The sequence below is a fragment of the Drosophila grimshawi genome, unplaced genomic scaffold, assembly GCF_018153295.1.
Source record: "Drosophila grimshawi isolate 15287-2541.00 unplaced genomic scaffold, ASM1815329v1 contig_184, whole genome shotgun sequence".
Lineage (NCBI taxonomy): Eukaryota > Metazoa > Arthropoda > Insecta > Diptera > Drosophilidae > Drosophila > Drosophila grimshawi.
Genome location: NW_025062956.1, coordinates 122,515 through 150,114, shown reverse-complemented (window position 1 = coordinate 150,114; position 27,600 = coordinate 122,515). Strand labels below are relative to the sequence as shown.

General features: G+C 39.8%; 2 protein-coding genes across 4 annotated transcripts; both read right to left on the bottom strand.

Annotated features, from left to right (window-relative positions):
* Positions 1-50: 50 nt before the first annotated feature.
* Positions 51-23,857, bottom strand: LOC6559331. 3 transcript variants are annotated; one of them, XM_032734821.2, is made up of 8 exons: positions 23,735-23,857; positions 23,280-23,388; positions 2,654-2,889; positions 2,353-2,579; positions 1,408-1,516; positions 1,193-1,314; positions 830-1,104; positions 51-711 (listed from the first exon to the last, which is right to left on the bottom strand). In XM_032734821.2, exons 2-8 carry the CDS (start codon positions 23,362-23,364, stop codon positions 464-466), a joined length of 1,302 nt encoding a protein of 433 aa, XP_032590712.1. In that variant the 5' UTR covers positions 23,365-23,388; positions 23,735-23,857; the 3' UTR covers positions 51-463. The 3 variants fall into 3 exon arrangements, with proteins under 3 accessions (XP_032590712.1, XP_001987807.1, XP_032590713.1); XM_001987771.2 differs by having other exon boundaries at positions 23,745-23,857; XM_032734822.1 differs by having other exon boundaries at positions 23,771-23,851.
* Positions 23,858-26,673: 2,816 nt separating this feature from the next.
* LOC6560664 lies at positions 26,674-27,570 on the bottom strand. The gene is made up of 4 exons (XM_032734171.2): positions 27,440-27,570; positions 27,155-27,367; positions 26,971-27,085; positions 26,674-26,902 (listed from the first exon to the last, which is right to left on the bottom strand). The coding sequence occupies exons 1-4, from the start codon at positions 27,568-27,570 to the stop codon at positions 26,735-26,737; spliced, it is 627 nt and encodes a 208-aa protein (XP_032590062.1). The 3' UTR covers positions 26,674-26,734.
* Between the last annotated feature and the right edge of the window lie 30 nt (positions 27,571-27,600).

The following is a 27,600-nucleotide window of genomic DNA, read 5'->3' as shown; positions in this document are numbered from 1 at the left end:
TAAAGTTGTTTTTCTTGTTATTTAGTTGAGTTCACATAAAATCAGTTCAATTGGATTGTTTTAATTTTATTAATTCATTTAGTTTTAGTCATTAATTAAATTAGCTTAGTAGTTAAACTTAGAAGACTAGTAGGTGCTTATACATAAGACCAATTTATCATGTTATCGAAATGTTTATAAGAATCACTGTGTTTGTTGTTGTTGTGGTTTTGTTCCTTGTCATTAGAGCTGGCATTGTGGGCAGCTATCTGCAGCTGAAAACTACTCGCATTAAAATTAAATGTAATTACGTTTTATAAATGGCAGTTACATAAGTATAAGTATTAGTAGTAGGTAGTACATATTTTTTTGTTGTTCTTGTTATTTTCTTTTTTTATTGCCATACACACACGCAGCTCCAACTTGATTAACATCCTGCCCGCCTTCCGTTTTAGATTTACAATTGCCAATTCGTTCCGACTATTTACATTAGGCGCCAACATAGCGCACTAATTAACACGGCCCAGAGGCTGCCGAGGACCAGGTTGATTGCACCCGAGCTCAGTTGTCCCAGCTCCCGTTCATCCACCACAAAGGCGGGTACAACGCTGCTGGCGGGCGTTTGCTCCATGCTGCGGCTCAGCTCCGCAAAATTGCCGCGACTGTTGCGCGCCAGACGCTGATTCGCTAGCTTCAGTTCGCGCAGCTTCTCCTCAAGCTGCAGCACCTCATCTAAAAAAATGCATCAATTAATATTTAAATACATATGAAAACATGCTTTTACTTATCATTAATTATTGATTTTTTGCTGTGAATCTGCAAGAGATATGTTGCACTGGAAAAAACTTACTCTTGTTGACGCCTTCAATGTCGTTCACTTGCAGGAACATGGCTAGCGATATTTCATAGACCTTATTCGCGGCGCTAATCTCACGCTTACGTCTGCCATATCCGACCTGATTGTTGGAGCACTGTGTGCCGAGGCATTTGTCCAGACAGACATTGACTGTGGCGCGGAACTGGACATAAGAGGAGTCGGGAAACTTGAAGGCCTTGAATTTGGCGCTCAGTATATCGCCATCGATGGTGTTGAAGTTCTCAAACAGATACGGATCTACAGTGCAGCTGCAAATGGGGAAACACATCGTTAAGGAACATATTTATTAAAAATCCAACTGGTTGGTAAATAATTGGTCATGACGAATGCACGCACCCCTTGAAGATTAGAGTCTCGGAGGAGGTGTGCGTGTCTGTAACATCCAAGTAATTGACGCCCAACCCATATACCGGCGCCGAGTCCTCATCCAAGTTGATTTCCATGGTCAGCGGTGTGCCCTGCAAGAAATCACGAGTCAATTAGATCAATTCACAATAATAATAATAATGAAAACCAATTGTAAATTAAGCATTGAGGGCATCATAACCTACCGACTTGACGGTTAAGTCTCTGGTAAACTTCTGGCCATCCTGGCTAACGCCAATTGACAGACGGGGCTCCGGTGCCCGTTTTGTCAACGAGGTGGTTATCTCCAGATCTCTGACGGTTGAAAAGAGCGAGAACACCCATTAAATGCTTGCCATATAATAAACAATGTAAGAAGGAAGAAGATGGGTTTAAGTGACTGCAAAATACTCTAAACCAAGATGTAGAAGAGCGTTCTTGATTGAAAGGTTAGTGAATCTATAACAGTACTTACTGTTAAGGCAAGATCTTTAAGACTGCAAGGAAATATCGTATTTTATGATTAGATTAACTCAAATCTACTCTATACCTCCCAAATCTGAAACACTTTATCGCTTAAGATGTAAGCGATATAGATATGGGTGGGCCTGTCTGTACAATTTTATTAAGTTGTAAAGAGGTGGAACTGTGCAAATATATAGACTTTGACGATTTTAACTGTGAGAAATATGTATATTATATCCGCCCACTGGGCGTGGCAGTTAATCGTATCTCTTTGCCTGCACGATTTCAAGCTTCAAATAGTCAAATGGATTGCATAAAACAAACGTAGCCTTATCCCATTGCCTAGATTAGAGTATTAAAAAATAAATAAATAAAAAACAAACATTGTAATGCGCCCTATATCATCATATGACTGGCTGGCTGGCGATACGCCCCGCAATTAAATTGACTGTAGGGGTATCTATTTGACGGCTAATTACCGACTGGTAATGGCTGGCCCGAGCATCTGTTTGATTTATGGCCACAAAGCAGGCTAGCAACGGAGGATTGTGAGGCAACTGCGACTGGGCAGTGGTGGGCATTTAATATGCCATAAAGTTTGCATAGATTGCGCATAAAAAATATGCATAGATGCAATTTGAGGACGTTGCATTTTGATGGGGCAATTAAAAGCGGCGAAAACTTACTCAGGTTCCTGGAAGCCCGCCGGCAACACATCGCGTCTGACGAGGCCATGATGTTGTTGTTGCTGCTGCTGCTCCTGGAGAACGACGCGCGTCTGCTCGCGTTCAGCATTTGTGCCATTCATCATGACATTATAAACCGGACCGCTCGTCGTAATGCATTTGACGCTGACAATCTCCTTGCTGCTGGCCGATTCGATGATGACTTTATGGTAATACACCTTTTTGCCCTGCGGTGACAGACGCGGGGGTATTTGGGTTTAATACTATACACTATGTACTCTATGTGGGGAGGGTCACCTACCGTTAGCTGGTTGACCATTCGCGTCACGCCGCACTCGTAAAAATCGCTAAGCGATAGACGAAAGACGGCGAGAGCCCCATTGATTTCGGGCTGACAGCGCACATCCGGATAACCCTTCAGACCCTCCAAGTAGATCTGCGGACGATCACCGGCAGTGACAGCGTCGCCACTAGCCTCCACCGGCAGGCCAATGTCTACGCGCATCTGATCCTCGGAGCAGTGCACCTTGTGTGCGCCTGCAAAAATTATGAAGTTCATTACAAAAATGGATATTAAATTGCTGCAGTTCAAGTTATTAAATAAACTATATGTAAATATATATATATAAATAAATAAATATATATATAAATATATATAATATATAAAAATGTACATCGTTATTTTCCACTGAAAGTGGGCTAGCATGTCGTCACCGTGGTGTAAACGGGCCAAACCAAACCAAACCACAACCAGCAACGCCTCCAATGTCCAATGGACATTGACGAGCTCAGCAGGCTACAGACGGAGAGAGCTAAACGCTCAAAGCTGAACGATCGGCGCAACACTAAACAATTGCCGCATAATTACTATGGAAGTGGAACGCGTTCGTTGCCTAAGTCTTTCGTTTTTATTGCCACTCTTATTAAAGCTGCAGGGCGACTTTTGATACCCAGCAGCAAAATTGCAACAACGTATATCGAGCTTGACAATGTCAAGTAAATCCACACAAAAAGAAATGGTTCCCAATACCAAACAATAAAAAAATCCCTCAACTTTATTAAAAATTGCAATTAAGCTTTACGTACAGAAAAATTATTTATTTTCAGGGTAAACATTAAAGCTTATTGGTGTCTCAAAACAAGATCTACAGGGCATCTGACAGTCGAGTCAATCTCTACTTTTAAGTACTGATGTATGTGTGCATTGTGCTCGCCGCTGGCTCTGGTCAGGCAGTAGACGAAAAAAAGCAAAAACCTGGCATTAGCCCAGAGAGTAAGTTCAAGTCCAGGCAAAGCCAAAACTGAAGCCAAAGCCGAAGCTGAATCCGGTCAGGCTGTCAGTTCGTCAGTTTGTGAGTCGCTTTCGAGACACACTCACACAGTGCTTTGGTTTAGTTTGGGCTGGAGTGTTAGTTATTCTCGTTGGCATAATTCTGATGCTGATACTGGATGCTGGATGCATCTGCAGCAACTTGAATGCATCAGCAGAACAGTAATCAAAATCGTATTAGGCCCGAACAAGTGTGGGCTTGCGAGAGTGCGCAAAATTATCAGCTTAAATGTTGTTGGCCATTAAATAGCAGTCATTTTGGGACTGATCAGCACCGCATTTCCAAGTAATTTGAATAATTTTCTTAAGTACTTAATATCGCGTTAATTCAAGCAACATTGCCCATCAATTTCAACAGAAATGACGCCAATTAAATGTGAGTTGTGTGTAGTAAGGAATTCAATCACAAAGCAGAACAAAGAGCGGACAGAGCAAACAACAAAACAATAAAAAAAACAACCCAAAAACTAACTTCACAATTCTTTATAAGTCGGCGTAATGAAAAGACTGAGTCTGGGTTGGGATGAAAATAGAGTCAGAAAACTGCATGATAAATTGTAGAATACTTGAAAGAACTTCTTTTAGTGCTATTTTTAAATCATGTTAAGTGGATTTTAAATTGGTAGCCAGTACTTTAATCATTTCATACTCTTAGCATGTAAATTTTACGATCTAACTATAATCAATAAATAGAATATGAGTGAATACTCGTTCATAAGTAAAATTAGTTGAGTTAAATCGGTTGTCGAACTAAATTAGACTTGCTGTAATTAAGATTTAATCTTGGCTTGTATAGAAGGCAGGTTAAGGTGTTCAGTGTGCCATTTGCTTGGTACTTAAAGCACAAAAATAAAAATATATATTGAAATTATACATACATGCCACAATTGCTGTTTGTAATGTGCATTTGTAATGACAATACAAAACTTTATATTCACAGCATTTATAGTGTACTAAACTTAATTTGTCCATCTGGAAATTATTGTGGCAACAATTGCAGCACTATTAAGCTCAATAATAGGAGAGAAAATGTGATTAAATTTGGTTTTAATTAGCTCACGTACAAGAGAGTGAAACTCGACAATGAGAACAGCAACAGAAACAATAAAACTAGGAAATAGAAATGGCATGTCAATTAAGAAGCGGCAGCTGCTTATATTTCAACATCTTCACTCTGCTACATTTTCACTTGCCACAGGTAATTCAAGCACCTTCGTCAAGGTGGGCGTAATGCAATCGGCGCCTAAGATAATTAGGAGATGTGAAGGGTAGGGGGAGAGCCGCCTGCCAAACTAAGTACTTCCGCGGCACCGAGAAATAAAAAACAAATAAAAGCATCACCGATACGCCAGACGATTAAGTGCCTGATGACGTTCCAAATTAAGCGCAGACACGACAATCCCCCATTGATTTGAACCACAAAATGGACATAATAATGGAACTAGAACTGAAACGGAATTCTCAGAGCAAAGAAGCCGACACGCCCACGTGCAGCCGTGTTGACCACTTAATAGAGCCATGGAGCTGCAACAATAACAACAACAACAGATGCACATTGTCGTATTTCTAGCAAACCATTTTGCAGCACAGCAGGATATGTTGTCTATCTGTTGCCTTCTTGCCTGCTGTTCCTCGGCTCCTCCACCTCGTGACAATAATTGAATCGAAATGCGTCCAGCCCTTGCGGTCTAGCGCCGCACCATAGGTAAAAAGTATATTTTTTCTGGCATGAAGTGGTTTCTTAGATGCATTTTTGAATGCACCTGATAGAAGGCATTGACTTACACGTCACTTAAAACTTATCTTTCGACCGAATGTTCCTATGTCAGCTATATGATATAGTAGTTTGATTCGCTTATCTCCGACCTATTTACAGCCTTCAGCAAAACGACTGATGTATACCAAGTTTCATCTAATCAAGGCTATAAAAAGTTGAGCATGGGCAGAGGTAAATTCCTTTTTATTTTGTAAAAATGTTTTTCAACAATATTGAACAAAAATTGGTGTACAATTTAAAATGTGTATCTGAAAATTTCTTATTTTTGTCCATAGTGCATTTTGTCAGCTTGTTGTCAATGTCTGCTAGCCACGCAAGTTTGTCACCTCAGTCTTTTGATTTTATACATGGAGCGCGCAACATTAATTGCCAGCAGAAAAACATTTTTATTGAATTTTTACAACCCAATGGCAACAGTAGGATGGGCCACGCATCATAGACGGACTATATCAAATGCCGCTGATTACGATTTATTTGACACCATTTTTACGACCTCGGTTTGGCGTGTGGGAATCGTGGCAAATCGCAAACCTTAAAGCATTTCAGTGAATGCATGTACGAGTACAATATCTGCAAAAGACTTAACCCACATCTCTTACAGCTTATTGCGATCACATGACCACAACTTAAAAGGTTTGTTGGAGTGGTTTTTGTATTTTCTTTGTTTTTGGGACTTGTTATGTGTATAACAAGAGCCAATTTGTGGCAGACACAGCCGGGCAACAGATCATCAAATGCCTCTTGACTGGGGCAGACTTCTTAGAATCGGAATCAAAAAAGGTGCCATTAGCATTTAACCTGTAACATGACAAATCAAGAAAACGTGCAGCATGCATGAACATGCTCAGTTCTACACATACACATACATGCAGCAACTGCAGCCAGGCATAAATTTCCATTAACAATAAATTTAAAAGAAATTACATTAAAATGAAAATGACCCGGAGCGAAATTCTCAAGAAAAGCCCAAAACAGCGAATTGGGGTTTGGGAGCTGAGCTGGGTCAGGGTTAGTTGCTGAAACAGCAACATAATCATCATCATCATCATCAGCTCATCTCAGCACTCAGGCACCGTCTCACCTACTGGCTGCGCATCTGCCTCTATCTCCGACTGTGTCACTGCCTCTGTCTCTGGACTCTAAACTCTCGACTCTCTCGTCTGCCTTCACCCGACCCTGACTGTGTCTCTTGACTTCCTATCAAAATCAACAGCCACGACATTTGGCGCTGCACATTTTCCAAACAATTTGGCAACAAATGCCCGCGCACAATCAAATGAATGCACAAATCAATAAGACCACAACCATAAATGTCATTCAGCTCGACTAGCTAATGCTCTATTTTGAATTCAACACTTAAATAGTTGAAATTTTGTTAACTTTATCAAAGATAGATACAATTTGTATTTTATGGTAAATAAAATTGATTCGAAAACAAAATAAAATAGTTAAGTGAAAAAATTAGCATATTTTAATGAATGCCTTAATAAATAAAAAAATCAATTTACAATTATTGTGTAGCTAAATATATTCCACATATCTCAGAATGTAAAACCATCTCCAGTTCTAGTCTGCCTAGTCTGCAACTGGTAAGTCTACTTGTGATAAGTAAAACACATATTATTGCTACATTTTCTGAGTTTTTCTGTTTAACTTAATTACAAGCTAGCCAAAATACAAAAAGCTGGTTAAGCTTGAGGAGAGTTCTAACTGAAATCGACTCAGCCACATAGTTAGAGGGTATATCAAGAACAACAACAATAATGACGGCAGCAAAGTGCCAAATGCTTTACAAGCCACGCCAAGAGTCAAAGCCAACAAATTCAAATCATTGCCATGCAAATGGCATCGATTTGCAGTCATCGCCAGCTAAGAAGCCAGCAGACAGCAGTCAACAGTCAGCAGTCGTGAAAGGTGGCAAGACATCATCGAGCATCTCTCAGCACCTACTGCCAGCCACCCACCTCTGCATCAGCGCACCGCACCAACACTCCACCACTCTGTGGCCAAGCCCAGTGTGGCGCGCTGTGTGTTCCGATGTTCAGGACATGGACATTGGCGTCGTCGTTTTCGTTGTTGTCGTTGCTGCATTGCAAGTGCAATTCCAATTGGCAATTGGCAATTGGCTGGCCAAGATTATGCAATTGTCTGACTCAACGTCTCTGCCGTCCGAACGGAGTCACGTTTGTGGTTTTCCTGGTGGTTTTGCTGGCTGCCAAAGGAGCTGAAAGTTTTTTTTTTTGGGAAGGGGGGTAATTTTTCTGTTTTTTGTGTCCAAAGTGTTAGGCCTGGCGGCAGCCAGAAAAAAAATTAATTTAATGCAAAACGAACGGTAAACATGTGCACGTTCTTCAATCACCCCCATACTCCAGTAATACTTCAAGCTGAGCTAGTCAAAAGTTGAGCACTTACAGCCGGCCGTGAGTAACTCTCATATTTATGACGAGGATGTGAATGTGGAAGTAACTGTGCCCTGAAGTGGATGTTGCGAGCGCAGCTGCTGCTACTTCTGCGTCAGCTGATAGCGTTATGTTATCGCATTTTGCAACAAATTGCCAGCAACAAAAGCAACAATCATGACACACACGACGCACGATTATCATCAATCTTAGCCCATCCAGCAGGCACAGGAAATACTGGTAATTTTCTTGCCGCAAGCCCCAGCTACTGCCAGAGCAGTTGCAGTTGCAGTCACATCAAATGTTGGAGTTGCAACTGTCTGTTTGCTGACTGCTGACTGGTTAGCGGGGCTCCATCTCTCTATCTTTCTCTCTCATTGACGCAGAAATGACCAATTACACTTAACGGCTATGCATAAAAAATAAATTAGAAAACGTCGCTTTGGGCAGGGGGTCAGCGCCGGAGCGCCCCAAACTATTGCCCCGTCAGCCTTCACTCAATGCAAAGTGGGTGTTGTCTGCACAGTGGGGGGCACATTACTGCCTTCCTTTTTATGCAATTGGCTTTTTGGCTTTCAGTTCTTGTGGTTGTTGTTGTGCATATGCTAAGCAGTGTCAATGTGTCAAAGTTGCCGCGTAAATTCATCAAAGTGGGCGAGTCAATAAACAAACTTGTTTAGCTGCCAGTGCCCCAGAAAAATCCAGCAACTAAAAGACTGCAAAAAATAATAAAAAAACCGTCAGCCAGTGAGACAGACGTATAGCGTCAAATTACAGACTTCGGACAGCTTCGCTTTTTTATGGACTTGGCTTGCAATGTGGCCACAAATGTGATAATTGTTAAGTGCTTGGTTGCCTGCAGTTCGCCTCTGATTCCTCCATTGCCTATGAGCCAAGTCAAGTGAAAAACTCGACTGAGTAATGTGCTATTATAGTTACAGTCATTGTAAACGTATTAAATAGCAGCAGCAAGCTTATTAGGGACAGTCCTATATGTCAGCAACAGCAAAGCAACATTAACAAAATGACACACATTAACAAAACAAACAGTCACAATAAAACAGCAAAGTAAAACGGAAGCAGAAGCAATCTCTGTAATAGTCACAAGTATTTCAAAGCTGTCTAGCTGGATCAAGAAATATCCAAATTGAAGCAATCTTAAAAGTAAAGAATCATAGGATACTTTATTTTACTGAATTTATGCTAATGAAATTCCAATTAGCAATACTTGAGTATTAAAAAATCATTTTCTATACGTCAAGCAAAACTTGTATTTTTAGATATATTGGCAATTAAATTCCATGCATAAAATATGCAAAAGCATTTTTCTCAAATAAAACGTACTCAAAAATAAAAATTTAATGATTATTTTTGCATATATGATCTTTTAGTTGAGAGTTTACGGCAAATTCACATGATGTCATCTTTGCAGCCCAACTGCGACTCCTCTTTGACTCACCAAACAGGTCTTGGCATTCAGTTGCATACAAGACAAGTAAGCACAAAATTGCTATCAGTCTATGTTTTAACACAGATTCTCTTAGCACTCGCCCTGACTATACTTTCATTATTATCGAAATCTGCTTTTGGTTTGTTAATAGTTTTAAAATGACGCAATTGCAATCGGTCACTTATAGATTTTGCCAACTGATTGCATCAGTCCGATGTCTGAGATTTCAGTCTTACTCCATTTAGTGATGGCGGCTTATAAAACCGGAAAAAATATGCTTCACTTGTCGGTCAATCAATGGCGGCGCATTACGGCCAAATAAGCGGCAATTGAAATGAATTATATTTGCCAAAGCCTCCGACTTTTGAAAACTCCTGGTAAATGACGACATGGTCGATTAAATTAGACGGATGATTAATTGACCAAGGAGATGAGACTGCAGAGCTCTTTGAGCTCTTTTCGTGGACGAGTCTCAGTTTGTGTAAATGAACATGAGATGCAAAATGTGCTGTTCATCATGAGCGAACGGTAAATGTGCACCGACCTCTCCTTTGCCATGACCATTATGCGCAGCTGGCTAATTAAATTACAAAACAGTAAAGACATGAGGGTACAAAAAAGAAAAAAGGCTAAGCCAAAACAACTGTAAACCGACAAGAAAACAGTGGCCAACACTATTATGACTATTACTTGAACTTGGACTTGGCTGCAAACAACTAAAACAACTACAAAAGACCAAAGCGTCTTTAACAGCTGTAAATGTTGTTTGTTGTCTGTTGTTTAGTAAAAGACCTGCTCTCATGTGGCAGCCACATGCAAATATTGCACGACGTGGCATCAGTTACCAAAGCGACGAATCAGTTACTCAGCCATATGCACATTGCTAATCGCAAATCGCAACAAGTAAGAGTGTTAGAGTCGAGAGTGAATGACTAGAAGATACGCTGCAAACACACACGTTATGTGTAAGTTTAAGATCACAAATTAAATATATATTTAATATATACATATTATTTGTTCGATATTTCATCATTTATTGGTCCTAAAGCAAAATGAATTTTATCTGCGTTCGATATTATATATATATATATAGATATATATACATTTCCTATATACTCAAACAGACTTACCTATAGCCACTGAAGTATTCTAAATTCCTAAGAGTATATATGGCTTATTGTGTTACAATGTCACCAACCAATGTACATTTCAAACTTCGGCTCTCTAGTGAATGTCTCCTCCTATTTATTTCCTCAAGTTGACTAAACCCGTTCTAACCATTTTCTAGTAGTTACAGGCTCGAGCTGTGTGTTCATCTATCCACCCACAAGTGCCTCAATTGCAACAGAATCTTAGTTAATTACTGAGTCACCCGCTCAGTCTCTACACCCCCCGCGTTGCCTGCTGCACGCAGTGCACTTTCTCACTTACTCATTCATTCAGCTATTCATTGTGGCAGGCACATTCTTTGGGTTGGCGCTACGCGATTGCATTTGCTAAATTGTCCGTTTCCGCTGTGGGTAAACCAAATTGCTGAGGTACAAATATGCCAGCTGAGCTGCTGCTTTCCACATGCCACTCACACATCACCGGCAGCAGCTTAAAGAGCAGCAGCATCAGCTGAAAGTGGGGGCTACAATTTACCGCTAAAGGCCTCAACGAAAGGGAATTGGAGCCAATTTACTGCATTGTTTGTTGTAGTTGTTATGTTTTTGCTTATAAAGTAATTTGCGAAAAATGAGTTTACAGTTTTGGGTGGCTGATTGCCACAGGCATTACTTGACTGACTGCCCGCCTAACTGTAACTCAGGCAACATAATGACTAAATACCACCTCATGTTATAATCATTAAAATGAATTTAATTTGCTATTAAATGCAGCAAGAAGTTTACAAAGCTCCGGTATCGGCATATGGACAGATGGCTTTCACCTTTTTCCCTCAACTGTCTCAATGCCATGGCATTCTAATTGGCTTGCGTTGCAACAACTTGACTTTGCAACAGAAACTTTTGCTCTCAAATACCCTTACAGACATAACATTATGTTCTATTCTATAATATAAATATACAAATGAAGTTTTTATGCATGCGGGCAATAATATTTTTAGCAAGTGATTATAATGTAAAAAAAATAAAACATATATTGTCGGTTTTTTAAGTCGATTTTAATAATATAAATATTCTTTTAAACATGTAATTATATTAATGTAGAAATATAAATAGTCAGTTTAATTCTAATGGTTACATTAAGCCAATAGGTAATACTATTAACATCATTATATAACATAATATATCTACCTAGCTTTGGCAGCTAATAGGATTCACTTCCTTCATGGACCATCTAAGCAGGTACTCATATATATATAAGATATAAATCAGGTTTTGTTTATCTTCAGCAAATACTTTATAGAGTAATTACGCGAGGCACTTTAATGCACATCATTCGTTTGTCGTTTATGTTACGCCTATTTTTAAGAGTTGAATAAGTATGATTACAAGAGCTAAATGCAGTAATTAATTAATATATATATATACATAAAACACTGTTATGTTTTAAGTGATGCCTGATTATAAAATCTAAATGCCCTAATACAAGCTATCAATTACCAATTAAATCATTTAAGAATCAATTGTTTACAGGGTATTCTCAAGTCAAAATTTATCGACTGTAGCATTCTAACGTGTTATTTTTTGCAGTTGTAGCAGCTGGCAGTTGTCTGGTTGCGGCCATACCATTTTGGTGTGAAAGTGTTGTCGATATCTAGTTGCTTTTACCATATTTGCAATTAAATACACTAACTACCAACAGATACAGTTGCTGTTGCTTTTGCTGTTGCTATTGGTGTGGCGCGTATTGTGATGAAGACTTGTCTTGCAATCCAAACACGCCGTATAATTGCATTTCTCCTAATATAATGGCAGGCAGCGTTGCCTTCTCATGCTTAATTGGCAATCAAATTCTTACTTGCGGCTAATGCCACACAATCAAAAGAGAAACGCTGCGAATCAGAGAGCATCAACAGACAACTCTCGGAAGGACTGGACTCAATGGCTGAGCGTGGTTTTCGGCACTTGTCGCTAATCATTTATCAAAAGATATTTTCATGATGAGCATTTGGTCTGACACATTTTTAAATGGCCGCCCCGTGGCGATGACACACAAATTCCAATGTTGTCGGCCCAATGGCTATTAGCCGTGTAATGCGATATGGCTGGAGGAGACCAACAACAGCTCAAGCTGTTCATTAATCAAAGTCCGTTGGCTTGTTTGAGCGTGGTCAAATTTGAGGTTAGGTTTCTTGGGCATGGGCATGCGACCTTTTGAACTGTGACCCAATTGCTAATTACGTTCATGCAAGGGGTGGAGGGCGGAGCGGGGTATCTAACTAATCAATGGGTGGCGGAAGAGGTAGAGAGAAGAAGAGTAGAGAGAGGTAGGGGTTTGGTGGGTCAGCGCACATAAATCCGTTGTGCGATGTTGTGGTCTGCGGCTTTTCCAATAAACTGAGGCGCCGCTTGCAAGAGACCAGGCCAACAAAGGTGTCCAAAACGACGCATAGACTTCAAGTGCGAGTTTTTGCTTATGTAGAACATATAGTAATACACTTAAAAAAATTAAATAAAGAATTGTTCTAAAATGTAAATTGTTCATAAACTGAGTAACATTGTTTAAATATTTTGAAAATATATTCATAAATACATTTATTAAATAAATTAAAATCTTTATGATTATCTACATATTTCTTAAAAAGAAGAACATTTCTACAAATCCCTTAAAGATTATTTTGGGTCGATTTTGGATATTTTGTTGAGTGCATATGGAACAGGAAATCTACACAAGCCACCGCGTGACCAAGTGACCGTTGTCAGGCATTAAATTTATTGCAGACGTGTATACAACTCCTTTTGTTGCGCATGTTGCATACATATGTTGCATATGGGTGAATATGGGGAGGCTGCTCGAGGTAGCAATATTTTATTTTGGTCATTTGCGATTTGCGTTGAATTAGCAGCACAGCGGCCCAATGACCAAAACAGGTCCGTGGGCGTTTGTCTGGGGACGCGACGAGCAGCTGCAGCCAAATGCCCAAATGTGGTCAAAGACTAGAGTCTGGCGACGGCAGACTGTAGACTGCGGACTGTAGACTGCGGACTGCAGACTATGACCGGCAGGCAGAGTCTTCTGCTTGGCCCACACCTGCAATTGACATTATTATTTGGCCGCAGCTTGCCCGAGCAAAGAGCTGGAGGAGTTGAGAGCGTTGAGTGCGACAAGAGCATCATGATTTATAATTGTCCAACTGGGTCTCTGGGTCTGAACATTCCATTCCACGCATCTTGATAGTGCGTAGTTTATGGCCCGGGTCAGGCCGGATGGCCATCGCCATCGCTTGTGCAACAAACTTGTTGAAACAACATTTGTCTCGCGTTCTGTTGCCAAGTTGCCTGTTGGTCTGTTTTGTTGTGTTTGTCTGCTTGCTGTTCACTTATCTGTTCGACCATTTTGGCTGAAACGCTTCGCTAACCATCTCGGCTGGACACGTTAATAACCGTTTTGGACATGCCGAGCGGCATTGTTAACAGCATTTTGTTTAGTTTAATGACCGCCCGGGCGACATTTTAATTGAAATTCTACACAAATTGCATTTGAAAACTATATAATAACACTCGCCATTGTGAAATTATCTTTTAATTGACCTTATCGACGGTTAGTTAAATGATCTCTTTTCAAATCATCAAACGCAACCAATTTATTTTTACTCTGTCTCTCAAAGTATGAGATACATAAATAGAGTCAACTTGTATCTATGGAAGAATTTCTAATATTTCCAAGTCCAATTATAATTTAGCCAAATTCGATTCAAGCACTTTTGTAGCCTATAAACCGCAGCTCGCATTACGCGTCATTTCCACCCATGAGGCAATATTCCCCAGTTAATCTAAGGCAATGCACAGTCAGCCAATTCAAATGCCATCCAATGCAAATCAAACCAGACCAAACCGAGACCCTGCCGAAGCAATCCAATTCAGTTCAGCTCAGTTCGTTTGGGGCGTTTGCAATTGCCCTTGAAGTTGAGAAAAGCGAAACCATTTGGATGGCTAACATTATTTGCTTCCTGGATCTCTGGGATCTGGAATATGGGATCTGTGTATCTAAGCAACATGGCTTGGGCAAAGCAAATTGCAACTCGCTTGATTTTAACCGCCAGGCAACTGGCCACCGCATTGGGCTCTACAAATCTAGTCCCTCCCACTCTACCCAAGATTTTTGTTGCCTGGCATTCTACTTGGATATGCATCTTAGGCATTTCTTTTCAATTACGGGCGGGCGCTACTCTTTTTGCGGTTACGGATACGATTACCATTGGCCATGGCCATGTAATTTGGCCATCAAACGCATGCATTTTTGATAAGCAGCCGGCGGGCAGGCATATCAAAAGACTGAAGACACAAACTACCTGGAAAACATTCGCCAGTTGTAACTTACCAGTTGCCACTTGCCAGTTGGTATTGCTGGTCAGTTATGCCATGAATTTTTTTCTTATGAGGCCGCTCCAGTTCTATGCGAATTTTACAGTTTGAGCGAAGCAAATCAATAAATTAATTAGAAACATTTTTGTAACTGACTTTATCGCGTCACAAAATTGCAAGCTGTCATTTCGCGTTCATTAGCCCGAAAGCAGACACCAGACACCAAAAACTGCACTCTAACTAGGCAATAATGCGATAAGAATCCACACCAGGCTAGTTGTATATAATTATAGAAATCTAGAAAGCCGATGATATGGTAAAAATAAATTCACTATGTGTGTGTTCGTGTGTCTCTCTCTCTCTAATTAAAAATGCCGCTGGCAAACAAAATCCAAATAGTACTCATGGAAAAAATATGACATAAAGTGTTTATGTGCTGTCACCTAAAACACGCCCCTCCTCCAGGGCCCGTTATTATTATCATTAAAAGCGCTAACAACAACAATGAGTACTTTTTTATGGCCGCATCCGTAGGAAAGTTGTTTAGTTGTGGAAACTTCATTGAATTGAGGCTTTGTCTATAACGCTTGATACTGAAATCATCTTTTAGTATGTGTGTAGATACTTTAGATAGTCAGATTCAATTTATTTTATTCCTTTTCTTTTTGTGCGCGTCATCTAAAGATTTTCCAAATGACACTCGAGAAGCACTCAAATCTTTTTATGATAATATATTCCAAAGTATTTCAAGTATCAAAACTGCAAAACTATTTGTTCAGTTGCACTTATAGGGTATATCACAGTCTGCCTCTATCTTTTCTGCAGTGTCATTGACTTTTTGGGCGTTGCGTGTGTAAATTTGCGCACAGAGCGCCAGACATCTTGCGATGACGACAACAAACCAAGAGGAAGAAGAACAACAATAACACCATTTCTCACATATGGTCCACTTGTTTTTGTAGCCTTTCGCATTTTATTTTGTCCGTTGAATGTAAACAAAGCATGGCTTCTGAGCTGGCTGCCATAGAAAACAAACGCCTCAAAAATACGGTCACTGACTCGCAGCTCAACAATTAAATTGCGAGCTATTCACGGAAGTTAATTCTAATAAATTTGAATATTATTTGCTTACATCATGTTTGCATACAATGCCCTTTCGATTTGATTTGCAAGTTTATTCGCCTCAGTCTTTTGATATTTTCGATTTGCCAGTTTGTTGTCTAAGTCTTTTGTATGACGGTGAGCGAAATATGTGATTCCAGGAGTTTGAGCTGAATAGCCAGCCATCAATGCAATATGTATAACCCCCCAAGAGCTCAGCAGTATCAGCAATGGCATATCAATCTAAACACAGAGTCTGACATGTGCTCTATCAATGCCCAAAAACAATAACAACAACAACAAGTAGAAGTACGTAGAACCACAACTTCCCACAGTTAATAAACGTACATTTGGCTTAAGAGCCGAAGTAATAATCATGTGTAACGAAAGCAAGAAAAACAAACAGACTAGCAAACCGAGCGAGACACCGTCAGATTGGGAGACCGGGCGACTGGGCGACTGGGCGACACACGGGCAAAGAACAGGCAAAAGTAGACAGCAAATAAATATGATTAATTTGCCACATGCAGTCAGAGACGCAATTTATCATTTGGAAGGCAAATGCAAAAAGTCCACATTGCTATGCTTGTTCTCATTTTTTCTTTTTGACTAGCTGTACCGTTTCTTGGCAGTCGTATAGGTAGTATCTACATCTGCCGTTTCGGGTCAGTGCATCTAATAGATTAAATAAATTTCGCATAAATTATGCAATTGTGACGAGCAATATTTTAAGCTATCTGCCGCCTCTGGGCGCTTAAGACTCACGCACTAACTCCCTCTCTCTCTCTCTCTCTTTCTCTCTTGCCATCACTGTCTCACTCCCTCTTATATACCCCGGTTTTTTTTCTCCGACTTATTAATTTGCATGGGGCGCTGATCCTGTTCTGGCACCACTGTGCCGTTAATTGTCTGGAATCGGCAACATTTCAAACGGCAATACGCACTGTTTGGTAATTAAAAACCCAACGAGCCACTTGGCCACTTCGGTATTTGGACACCTGGACACCTTGACTTGGACTGGATGACATTGTGCCTAACGGTTAGTGGCACCAGCAGTTTCTCGGCTGCTTGTCAGAGCGCGTAGGTTGCACACAGGATTTGCTTCAGGTTTTGCTTTTTAGCTGCTCTTCTCTTCTCATTTTATTTTTACTTTGCTGCTAATAAAATTTACATAATATTTGCTCCAGATTCCAAACACACGCGCACACGCATACCCACAACTGGATCACCTGTCACTTAGCTTTCACACGCAAAAACAAAAACTGGCCAATTTATGTCCATGATCTACACTTATCGGACTGCCGGCCTCATAAACATGCACACTGTGCCCTTTGCCAGCACAGCAAAAAGCACACAACAGAAAAGTGTACTTGACCGGAATATAGTACAAAATATATACCCCTATGTAAAATATGTATGTATTTAGCAAAGAGATTCTTCTCTGCCTTCTGTGCACAGAGTTAGGTTAGATCGGTAGCTAGCAGGGGGGAAGACTCCTTGGCTCTTTGGGTTGCCGTACTGACTTTTATCCCCTTCTGGTATATAGATAAAATACTAATTTGCAGGCATTGGAGCATAGAATATAAGACCAAGAAAGGCAATCGGATAGTAATAGATACAATTTATAAATCAAGCAAAACAGAAGAAGAACTAGGTTTCGCGTGCCCAAAATGACACATTGTAAAATACCAAGAAGATCAATCGGATAGTAATATGTATCATTCCTATATATATATATATCTATCAAAAAACAGAGAACAACTCTCTATCGTTTACCCAAAATTACAGCTGCTCACATATAATTGCATAAATTTACACTTTTTATACCTGTCCAAGAATATGCAACTAAATTACATATAAAGTCTTTTAGTTGTGCCAACTTCGACATGAATGATAAAGTCATCGGCTTATACGGATTTTTATATATACACCTGCGTTAGCTTTATATAAATATACGACAATTATAGCAATTTGAGACGCTTACCATTCGTATAGGAATTCGTAGTGCTTTTTCATTGTGTGGTAGGCTGGCAGCTAAAACAATGAAAGTAAGCTCCCAGGGCTGAACAGAGTTCAAACATAAAACTCAAAACTAAAACTTGGCTGACTTTTACAACCCATACTAGATTCGCATGTTAAATTTGTATGCTGTTATGTGATTTTGAATTGCAAAAGCAATTTTGCAGTTGATTTAAGAGCTTGTAGCGCAACTAAACCGCTTCTGTTATACATATATATTTTCATGTTGCTGCTGCTGCTGCTGTTGCTGCTGCTGCTGCTGCTGCTGCTGTTGCAGTTGTTGTTGCTGCTGCTGCCTAATACAATTAGGCTTGTGTAATACGCATGGCTTTTGCTTTTGCTTTAGCTGGCTCTGGAGGAGTGCCAAACCCGTTAAGTGCTGCGAGTGTTGCGAGTGGTATACAGTTAGAGTTTTGGTCTCTTCTGGCCAGGTTCACGATACGCAATTCGCGACACACTCCGCACACACCGCACACACACACGACTGGGCCAATTGAAATGCCTTGGGAGCGCGAATTGATTGTGCGGCGGCCCGGCCAAGAGTTGTGTGGAGTTTAAAGCCTTTTAGGCTTTCATTTTGGCCGCGTCGCTCCGCCTGCCAGGCAGTATGTCAGATTTTCTGTTTCGGCCCGTTGCCAAAATGGTCAGCATAACGGTAAAAACATGGCCGTCTCGAAGCGAACAGCACTTGATTTGAATTTTTATTATAAATACATAGATTGTAACATTGCGGCTGCTGGCTAATTAAAGGCGACACGTGAGTGAGTTGTCCTTGTCGAACAGTGGGCTCCATCCAGGCTGCAGCTGCAGTCGCGATACACATCCAATCGGATTGTATTTCAATAAAATGCCGGCACAAACATGGCCAACACTTGATGACAAATGCCTCAGCGCACACAGTAGGGTTGCGAGCGGGGCAGGGACGGTAGTGGTAGGGGGGAGTTGGGCAGTCGGAGGCAGTCATGGGCAGACAGCGTGCCCTTAAAGCGAGCCGACGCCTTTCGATTTGCTCGTTTCCTTATCGCTGTTTTTTAATCTGCCAAAAGCCGCACAGTCTCTCTCGGCAAACTGCAAAGTTCAGCGTCTGCCCAGCTTTTATTTCTGGCTAACTCACAGCGGGCACTTAAACCAGGCAGAGGAATAGGAGCAAGAGGAGAACCAGTAGGGAGCTGAGTGTAAGCATTGCATTGTTTTGTTTTGCTGAGCCCGAAGCCGACCTTAACCCGTTGATGAGCATGTGATTTGGTCGAAAAATAATTCTTGTGATTGACAGCTAAATGGAACTATAAAAGAGAAATTAAAATAATTTCTCGTATATATTTCTCTGTAGATCTTTTAACGTAGTTACATTTTTGCTGGGATTGTAAGCAAGAAAGGCAATACAAGTTAATCCCTTATTAACATTAAAATCTCAATTGTAACAATAAAAGAACAGCTCGATAAATACACAACATATTTTTTTCACATCAGAATACAACACATTAAACCAGAAGGCAATAAATTCTAAAGTTGTGTTAAAATTGTAAATGACGAGCTTAGCATAGTTGATTTAATATTTATAGTCTTCAAGCTACATATGATAATAAATGTAATCAATAAGAAACTAGTAAAAAACCAATTTTTCAAGTCAAGTGGTTTTCTGAAAATTTATGACTTATTTTATGCACTTTACTCAACTTTTTAGTGCCCCAAACTTAACGCAAAAATAAATGAGAATAACTAAAAAATAAAATAAGTGGCAAACAATGGGTTAAGATGGGTTCAGAGGGGAGGCGATGGACACAACATGTGGCCCATGGCAGCAGGGGAAGACACGAGTCTGCTGTGGCTGCATTTGCCCCAATCGCAGTTCGATTTTATTAGCTTAGCAAAAGGCTTTGATTGCTGTAGTTGTTGTTCCGGCTGCTGCGCTTGGCTAGACGGGCAATTTTTCACATACACACACACAGTCATACAAACACAGACACATATGTAGGCATGTGCTGGCGTTGCTCTAAAATTGGCATTTTTCACACACATAAGGCAAAAATGTAAAGCGCAGTCGCGAGTCCAAGACTCCAAGAGTCCGCAGACCACGTCCAAGTCAGAGTCAGAGCCAGAGACAGAGGCAAAGTCAAGCGGTTTATTTGCCTTGTGTGGCATCAGCTTCATCATCATCCTGCTCTGGCTCCAAACTGGCCTTGAGTTGGAGTTAGAAGTTGGACTTTGTTGATGCTATTGTTGTTGTTCTTGTTGTTGATGCAGTTAAACTTGGATCTGGGCAGCCCGTTGGCATAATGTGCACACAACAACGAGAGAGCGAGAGAGAGAGAGAGAGAGAGGCTGGACAACGTTTGGGGCGCAATTTCTTTATTATTACGGGCATTTCGTTTGTTGTCCTTTTAGGCAGTGCCTACAACTCTGTGGCGACTGTCGCTTGTCAAAGCGCACTGATCATTATTGTTGTTTTTGTTGCTCTTTTTTTTGTGGCTAGTTTATGTTGTGCCTGCTGCTGCTCCTCCTCACACAACGCGATTGTCAATGTTTTGTCTTAATGCGAGCTCTGTTCTCTCTGTTCCTGTTGTTGTTGCATGTTATTTAAATGCAAGCCGTTTGACTGCAAGATTTACAGCGTCGGCAGCGCATCGATATATTATGCCATGGCAAGTTTGTTGTCTAAGTCATTCGTTTGCTGTTGATTCGTTCTGGCCATAAATTAAATGATGCACAAACAGCCATACGGACAGAGGCAGAGGGGGAGGGGGAGGATTGGGATGTTGGGAGAGGGAGGAGCATATTTTCTAGGCCCAACACAAGGTCGCTGCCGTTACCGATGAAGTCGCGTGCGCTGCTCAAGCAGCAATTAAACGAGTTAATCACAGTTCGATGATTTGTCAGTTTCCTTTTGCCTTGCAGTTAGTTAAATAGGCAAGCGCTGCGGACTGTGGCATTGTGTGCTCAGCTGTGAAGTTTTTATTTAAGGCCATAAGCTACAAGTCAATGAGATCATCCACGCTAAGTTTCAAAAACTGTGACGAGCCGCCACAACAATACAACGAATTGTTTAACTAACACTTAAATAAAGTGGTCGCTCAAGCCTGAAATGACTTCAGTTGAAATGATGACTTTAGCTAGCGAATGATTCGAGTTTCTGAAAGGTTCTATGCTAAATACTTAAAATATATACAACTACGGTTTCTATAAATTCTTCATTATTAACGATTTTTTCAAAGGTGATTTTTTTATTAGTTGACTTTTTGTTTAACGTTTTAATTAATGACCCAAGATCGTTTTCATCTATTGAAGTGTAAAATCACATTAGCAAGATCACCAAATTGCAATCTCACAACTCAGTTATCAGATCTCTTTTGAGATCTAAAAACAATGCTTTGATAAGTTTCCAATTGCCTTTTGGTAACTTTTACTTTTTCTAATGCAGACGCAAAACACAAAAGTTTCGCTTTGGAGTTTCTTGTTGTTGCTATGTTCCAGGCACGCCCCACGCTGCCAGCCCAGTAATTTAGCTTTCAGCTTTAGCTGCTGCTGCTGTTGCTTTCTGTTGTTGTCTGCCACAGCTGCCTGTCCCGCCAGCTATAGAGCCGTACTCTGAAGCTACTCGAGACTGTCGCTCAGTTCTCGCGAGACTCTCTCATAAATTATAGCCGCAGCAGCAGCTGCTCAGAGACTTGTACAGACAGACCACATAATATATAACATAGACATACATAAATTTATATATATATATATAGAAAAAATATATATTTGTATCTGTTTCTGTTGATGTCAATGTATCTGTTGGCTGTTTGTGTACATTAGGCTGCATTTTGTTTTTAACCAACTCAATTGAGACCTGTTTCGCCTACACGCCGAGTGTCGCGCTTTTTTATCGCTTCATTTTTGCGCAATTTTTGCACTTGAGTATCGCGTTTATAAATAAAGCTGCTTGGCTTTTATTTTTCGTATATGGTCAGGTAGCAGGCAGCACTCACTCGCACAAAGGCCAATGTCATGCGCCCATTGGCCGCGTGTTCTTTTTTCTCTTATTTTATTTTTTTATTTTGTCTTGTGCTGTACTTACAATAAGTAAAATAAGTGAGTCTTGGCTTGGCCCATGAGCGCATGATTGCCTTTTAATAATCACACCACAACACGTCTGAAAACATACATATATGTATATATCTATATATATATATATATATTTGATGCATCATATTGTATCGAGTGTGGGCATAAATTTCGCCTTCTCTCTCTATCTGTCTCGCTATCTCCCTTTCGGCTTTGATTTTATCTGGTGCCATGTTGTTTTTATGCCCTACACTAAAATGGTTATTAAAACAATTTTAGAATGAACTCTAATGAACACGATTGTTTAATGCACATGCTTAATTAATTTTAGTGAGCACATTCTGAGTAATTTAAATTTAGTTTTAGCTTCTCTTTTATAATTTTTCAGTCAGGTTTTGCCCATTAGGCAGAAGTTTGTAGCTCATATTCTGTTATATAATTTATGCACATTTGCACATTTTGTGCCTAGGGTATTTCAGTGCTCAATATTGCTTTACTATCTGTTGATATATAGTTTTTTTTGTTTATTTTCAGCGTGTCATGTTGCCCTTCCTGTGTTTGTGTGGCTTGTGTAGGTGTATTTTTTTTTCTTTTCATTTTGTTGTTAATGCTGTGTTGTTTTTGTTGTTGTCTTCGTCGTGTTGCTCTTTTGTTTTAGCCGCTTTTGTTTGCCAGCCTTTGGCTTTGCCTTTGACTCTGTATGGCAACTTGCAGCAGCTAATGACTAATGTGTGAGTCTTTGTTTTTTTGTGTGTGAATATGCATGAGCTTATGAGCGCTGGTCGCTGCTGCTGGTGGGTGAGGTGGTTCTCTTGTCTTCTCTTGTCTTGTCTTGTCGTATATTGTGTGTTGTGTGCTGTGTCGTCTTATAAGGAATGGACAGGCAGTGAGTGAATCATGGCAGCAAATAGCTGGGCCCACACTTGAGAGACCAGCAGCTTTATTAGCTACAAGTTCGGTGCCACAGTCATTTGATTTGTTTTGATTTTTTTTTGCTGTCCTAAAAAACCGTTAAAAGCACCCCCTCACACACACACACCTATACACGTACACAGATTAAAACACCCCCGCACAAGTTTAAGATCGTTTAGCATCACAAAATAGCCGCAAAACACGAGCGTTGTTCAAGCGAAAACGGGGTCAGTTTTGCGGCGAAATAAACATTTTCGTATTTCATTGCGCACAAAAATGACATCATGAGCTTAAGCTGTGTACGTAAATATATCTCTCTGAGTGTGAATGAGAGAGGCAAAACTTAATTGCAGTTGTGTTAAAAGCTTTTTTGCATTTGACCATATAAGCCAATTGTTTTTATGTTTTTGAATATTTAACTTACCTTTTGCATGTGCTAATCCACAAAATACGAATGTAGCCAGGCATAAAGTCTGCCATAGCTTTAGTTGTTGTTGCGTTGCAAACATTTTCGTCGCCACTAAAACTTGCCGCTAATTAGTAGAAACGGAAAGACAAACGCCATTTATTAATAATATTGTATTATTCGATTGCACACTGTGAATATAAAATAACGGCGCATACTCCACACAATTTCATTTCAATATATTCTTTACAGTCTCACATACACACACTCACACACACACACATAAACACAGGCACACACACAGACATATATACATATGCATATCGATTTGTATTATGAAACAAAAGCTGAAGTGCTAAAGAGAATGCCAGTCAAGTAGTGGCCGAGGCTGCCGGCCAACGGTTAGTGTGGTAAACGTCGAAAACGTCAAAAACTCAACAAATCAACGAGCAAATAAAAACAGAAACACTCACACACACTCACACGCAAACAGAGAGAGAAGCACACACACTGCACTGGACGATTGCGCCTAACTTAACACGCTTGAACACCACGACGAACACACGTCCAAGCCGCACGCTGGTCGCAAGGTAACTGAATACTCATATTCGCCGCTCAGCCGAGCATCAATTGAATTCTCGACTTGGCTTACGCCTGCGCAACTTGACGTGACGTCTGCTGCTGCTGCTTCTCTTGTTGTGCGCTCCGTTCAGCCGTTGTAGCCACTGTACGGGGCTTTTGAGGGTCACTCCAAGGCTTTTTAGTATAGTTAGGGAAGAGCAGCTGTCGCTTCTAATAATAAAGTAAGTACTTAAAAGCATGCAAAATTGAAGTCTGCTAAATTAACAGCCTGCAAATTTGGCTTTCTTTCATCCAAAAAAAAAAGCTATCGGTGGGCAAAAGCTACGCAGATTTGGTGTGCACGAGAAAGAGAGAAAGAGAGAGAGAGAGAGAGAGAGAGAGAGAGAGAGAGTAAGAGAGCGTGCGGCAGCCATGCTTAAAGGATCGCTCTTGCGCTCTCTCTCGCATTTTTACGATCGAGAATCAGATTAAAATCAGCCGGCTGCCAATGACTAAAATGAGAAATTGTGGGAGCTCCGTTTTTTTTATTTTGTTATTGTTGTTGTTGTACAAGTAATTACATAAACTTGCCTTTTGTTATTGTAGCGCACAGCAGCTGCTGGCATTATTGCTGTTATTATTGTTGTTGACTGTCTTTTTTTTTGCTGTTATCTGCCTGGCTGGCTGTGTGTTGTTGTCAAAGCAAACATTTAATTATTGTCGCCATCAGAATGAAGGTTCTCACATCAAGACTCAAACTTAGCTAATCTAACAAAAGCATCAAATGCTAACAAATTAAAGTTCGTCATACGAGAGTTCACTGTACGCGACGACGACTTCCGCTTTCGCGGTTTGCAACACCTTCAAGCAGGCAGAACCGTTCTTTTGGTGGTCATCTGGTGCAGTTGCCGCCAGTCAAGTTGGGCACCCAAGTCAAAGGCATTTGCCTCGAAATTGGTGCTTGAAGCGGGCTTATGGCCATTATGGCCATTATGCCATGTTATATGCACTCAATTTCACACTTGCTGGACGCGCGTGTGCTCCACACAAAATGCACTTTACGCTCTCGATGTTTATTGCTGGGCAGGCCAGGCTAACATATTATTCGTTGTAGTATTTTCTTGTTAGTTTTCCAAACCAATGACCAGTAAAAAGCTTGCGCCTATCATTAACCAAGCTGGCCGAAAAGGAAGTGAGGAGTGGGTGAGTGGCTAACAACAAACGGTAAATGACGTGCAAATAAATACAGTCAACGAAGCGCACAAAGTAACTATGCTTATTGAATTTATGCTTATTAATAAAGGTCATAAATGAAGACTATTTTTTGTATTGCACAGCTGTAAATAAAATTAATAATTAATTTGGTTGAAATTTTCTAATTTAATGATGCAATGATAAAATTTTCACTCTGTGCATATCATTAAAATATGAATTTTATTTTAAATTTGAATATCTATTAACATTCAATGTGCGCGCTTTTCAGTCTGTTAACTCAAATTAATATGTACAGATTTTACAGTCAGTTATGCGGACTAGCCTAATTACAAATGGTTGCAGTTTTTGCTGCAAGCATTAAGTTGGCTGTGCAACCACTTTTAAAAATTCACTACAGATGGCGCCAGCACAAAAAAAAATCGTTGAAATTTTAAATCGCTCCATACATTCTTTCTCATTTACCTTTATTACTTTATATATAATAATATAAATTGATGCTTGTTATTTAAATAATTTGATCAATTCTATCAACTATAATATTTTAAATATATTAAGATGTGTTTATATATGCATGTATATGGCAAAAACAGCTATCAAAGTACAAACACATTCATATATAGTTCTACATGTCTGCATGCATACAGATACACACACATATATCCGAACGAAAATCAAAGTGCAAGCAAATGCTAAGAAAAGTGCGTCCAAAGCACACTCAGAAATAGTCGGCATAAAAGCTAACCGTCAAACAGATATTGCTTGACAATATATATATTTGTCTCGTTCGCACTCGCTGTTCTGAATACTAGATCGTCGACTTAACGGGACTTGATTTTTGTACAAATTATACATACATACAAAAGCGATATTTATATTTGCAGAATTTTGCAGTCACACCTATAGGCCGGGATATGTGCAATATGATTAAAATAATGTATACAAACATATTTGCGCACATCACGACCTAAAAATGTCCACAATTAGTTGACGCTTTCCAATTTTCAACACTTTAGATATATAAACAAAATCGAGGAGCTCAAGAATCATTTATAGGCCGGGAGGTGTGCAATATATGAAATATAAATTAATTAAAACCTACATATTGTCACAGCTTCCATCCTGAAAATGGTTAATGCAGATAACTGCAAGCCATATAAATTGCAAGATGCTTAAGCGGGAAAAAACACTAAACACGAACTGCAAATTTAACACTTTTATTAATTTTGTTTAACATAGACCCTCATTTATCCGGCCGTGAAGAGTGCAATGCTTGTCAAATAAAAAGAATTGACACTAACCACAGCCGAAAAACTGAAGATTTGCTTAACAAAAAATAAATATCCTAATACATTGCTGATAGTCAAGAGGAACTGTAACATATCCTGCCAATATTATCTTCGAATTGTAAATTATCCTCACAAAATAAGGAACAAATTCTAAAGCCGAGCGCGGAATGATGTTGTTCGGGATAATGAAAGAATTGTAATGGATACGATTTAACATGAACAGCGAATTACGGATTTTGTGCAGCTGCTGCTATCCTGATGTAAATCTGTTAAAAGTGGGCTGTTATGTTGATCGATCAAACAATTTAATTACATTTTCGATAGGTGTGGTAAATTCTTGAAAATTTCGGTTATATTTAAAATTGTTTATTTAGGTATTAAAAATGATAGTTGAACTTATCGATATTAAAACTATTCAATTGATTTTTTGCCTATCATTAATTTGTTTAGTTCCATTAGCTTAGGGCTCATTTCCTTGTAGTAATCCATCTGCTGATGCAACAAGGCGTAGGTTTTCACACGCTCATTTTGAATATTCTGTAAACGCTCCCGATTCTCTCTGCTCTTCGCCAGGGCAATCTGAGAGCACAAAGAAAAACATTGTAAGATCTGAAGATTTGAATTGTTCTTGCTGAGGAATCACAGACCCCTAAAGCCTTTTCCTGTGAGTTTAGCTGTTTTTCAATAAATCGAATGCTTGAATCCATCAGCCGCATGCGCACCGGTCTTGTCCGCTCCTCTGGCGTTAATTTGTTAACGTTCCTACAAAATTACAATGATTTTTTTGGTTTATTTTATTGATATAAGAAACGATCAACGATCTCCGCCTACCAGTTGGTGCTTTTAAGGGGCTCGAATTTTTCCTTCAGAACCTCCAGGGTAATCAGTTTATTGCCCACATCGTGGGCAACAAAAAAGTTCTCGTATATATTGAGCAGCACATGGGTCATTTTTGAGCGCATACGTTCGATCAAAGTATCCTTGCTGAGAATTGTATTCTCATGCTCCAATAGAATGGCTGCAAACGGCTCCAAGCACACTGGACTGAAAATTTACATAAAATAAAAAACTTTATAAGTCAGCCTGTTTGTCGAATCAAAACCAACAAAAACTTGCTCCATGTCTGCAAACATTTCCATGAGCGATTGATTATATTCCGCCTTTACTTTAGCCGCAATTGGGCTGTGCCTATTAAATGCTTCCTCAATATTTGGTTCTGATGCAGGTTTTTTAATCGAATGCGACATTGCTGTGGGGATTTATAATAAACAATAACA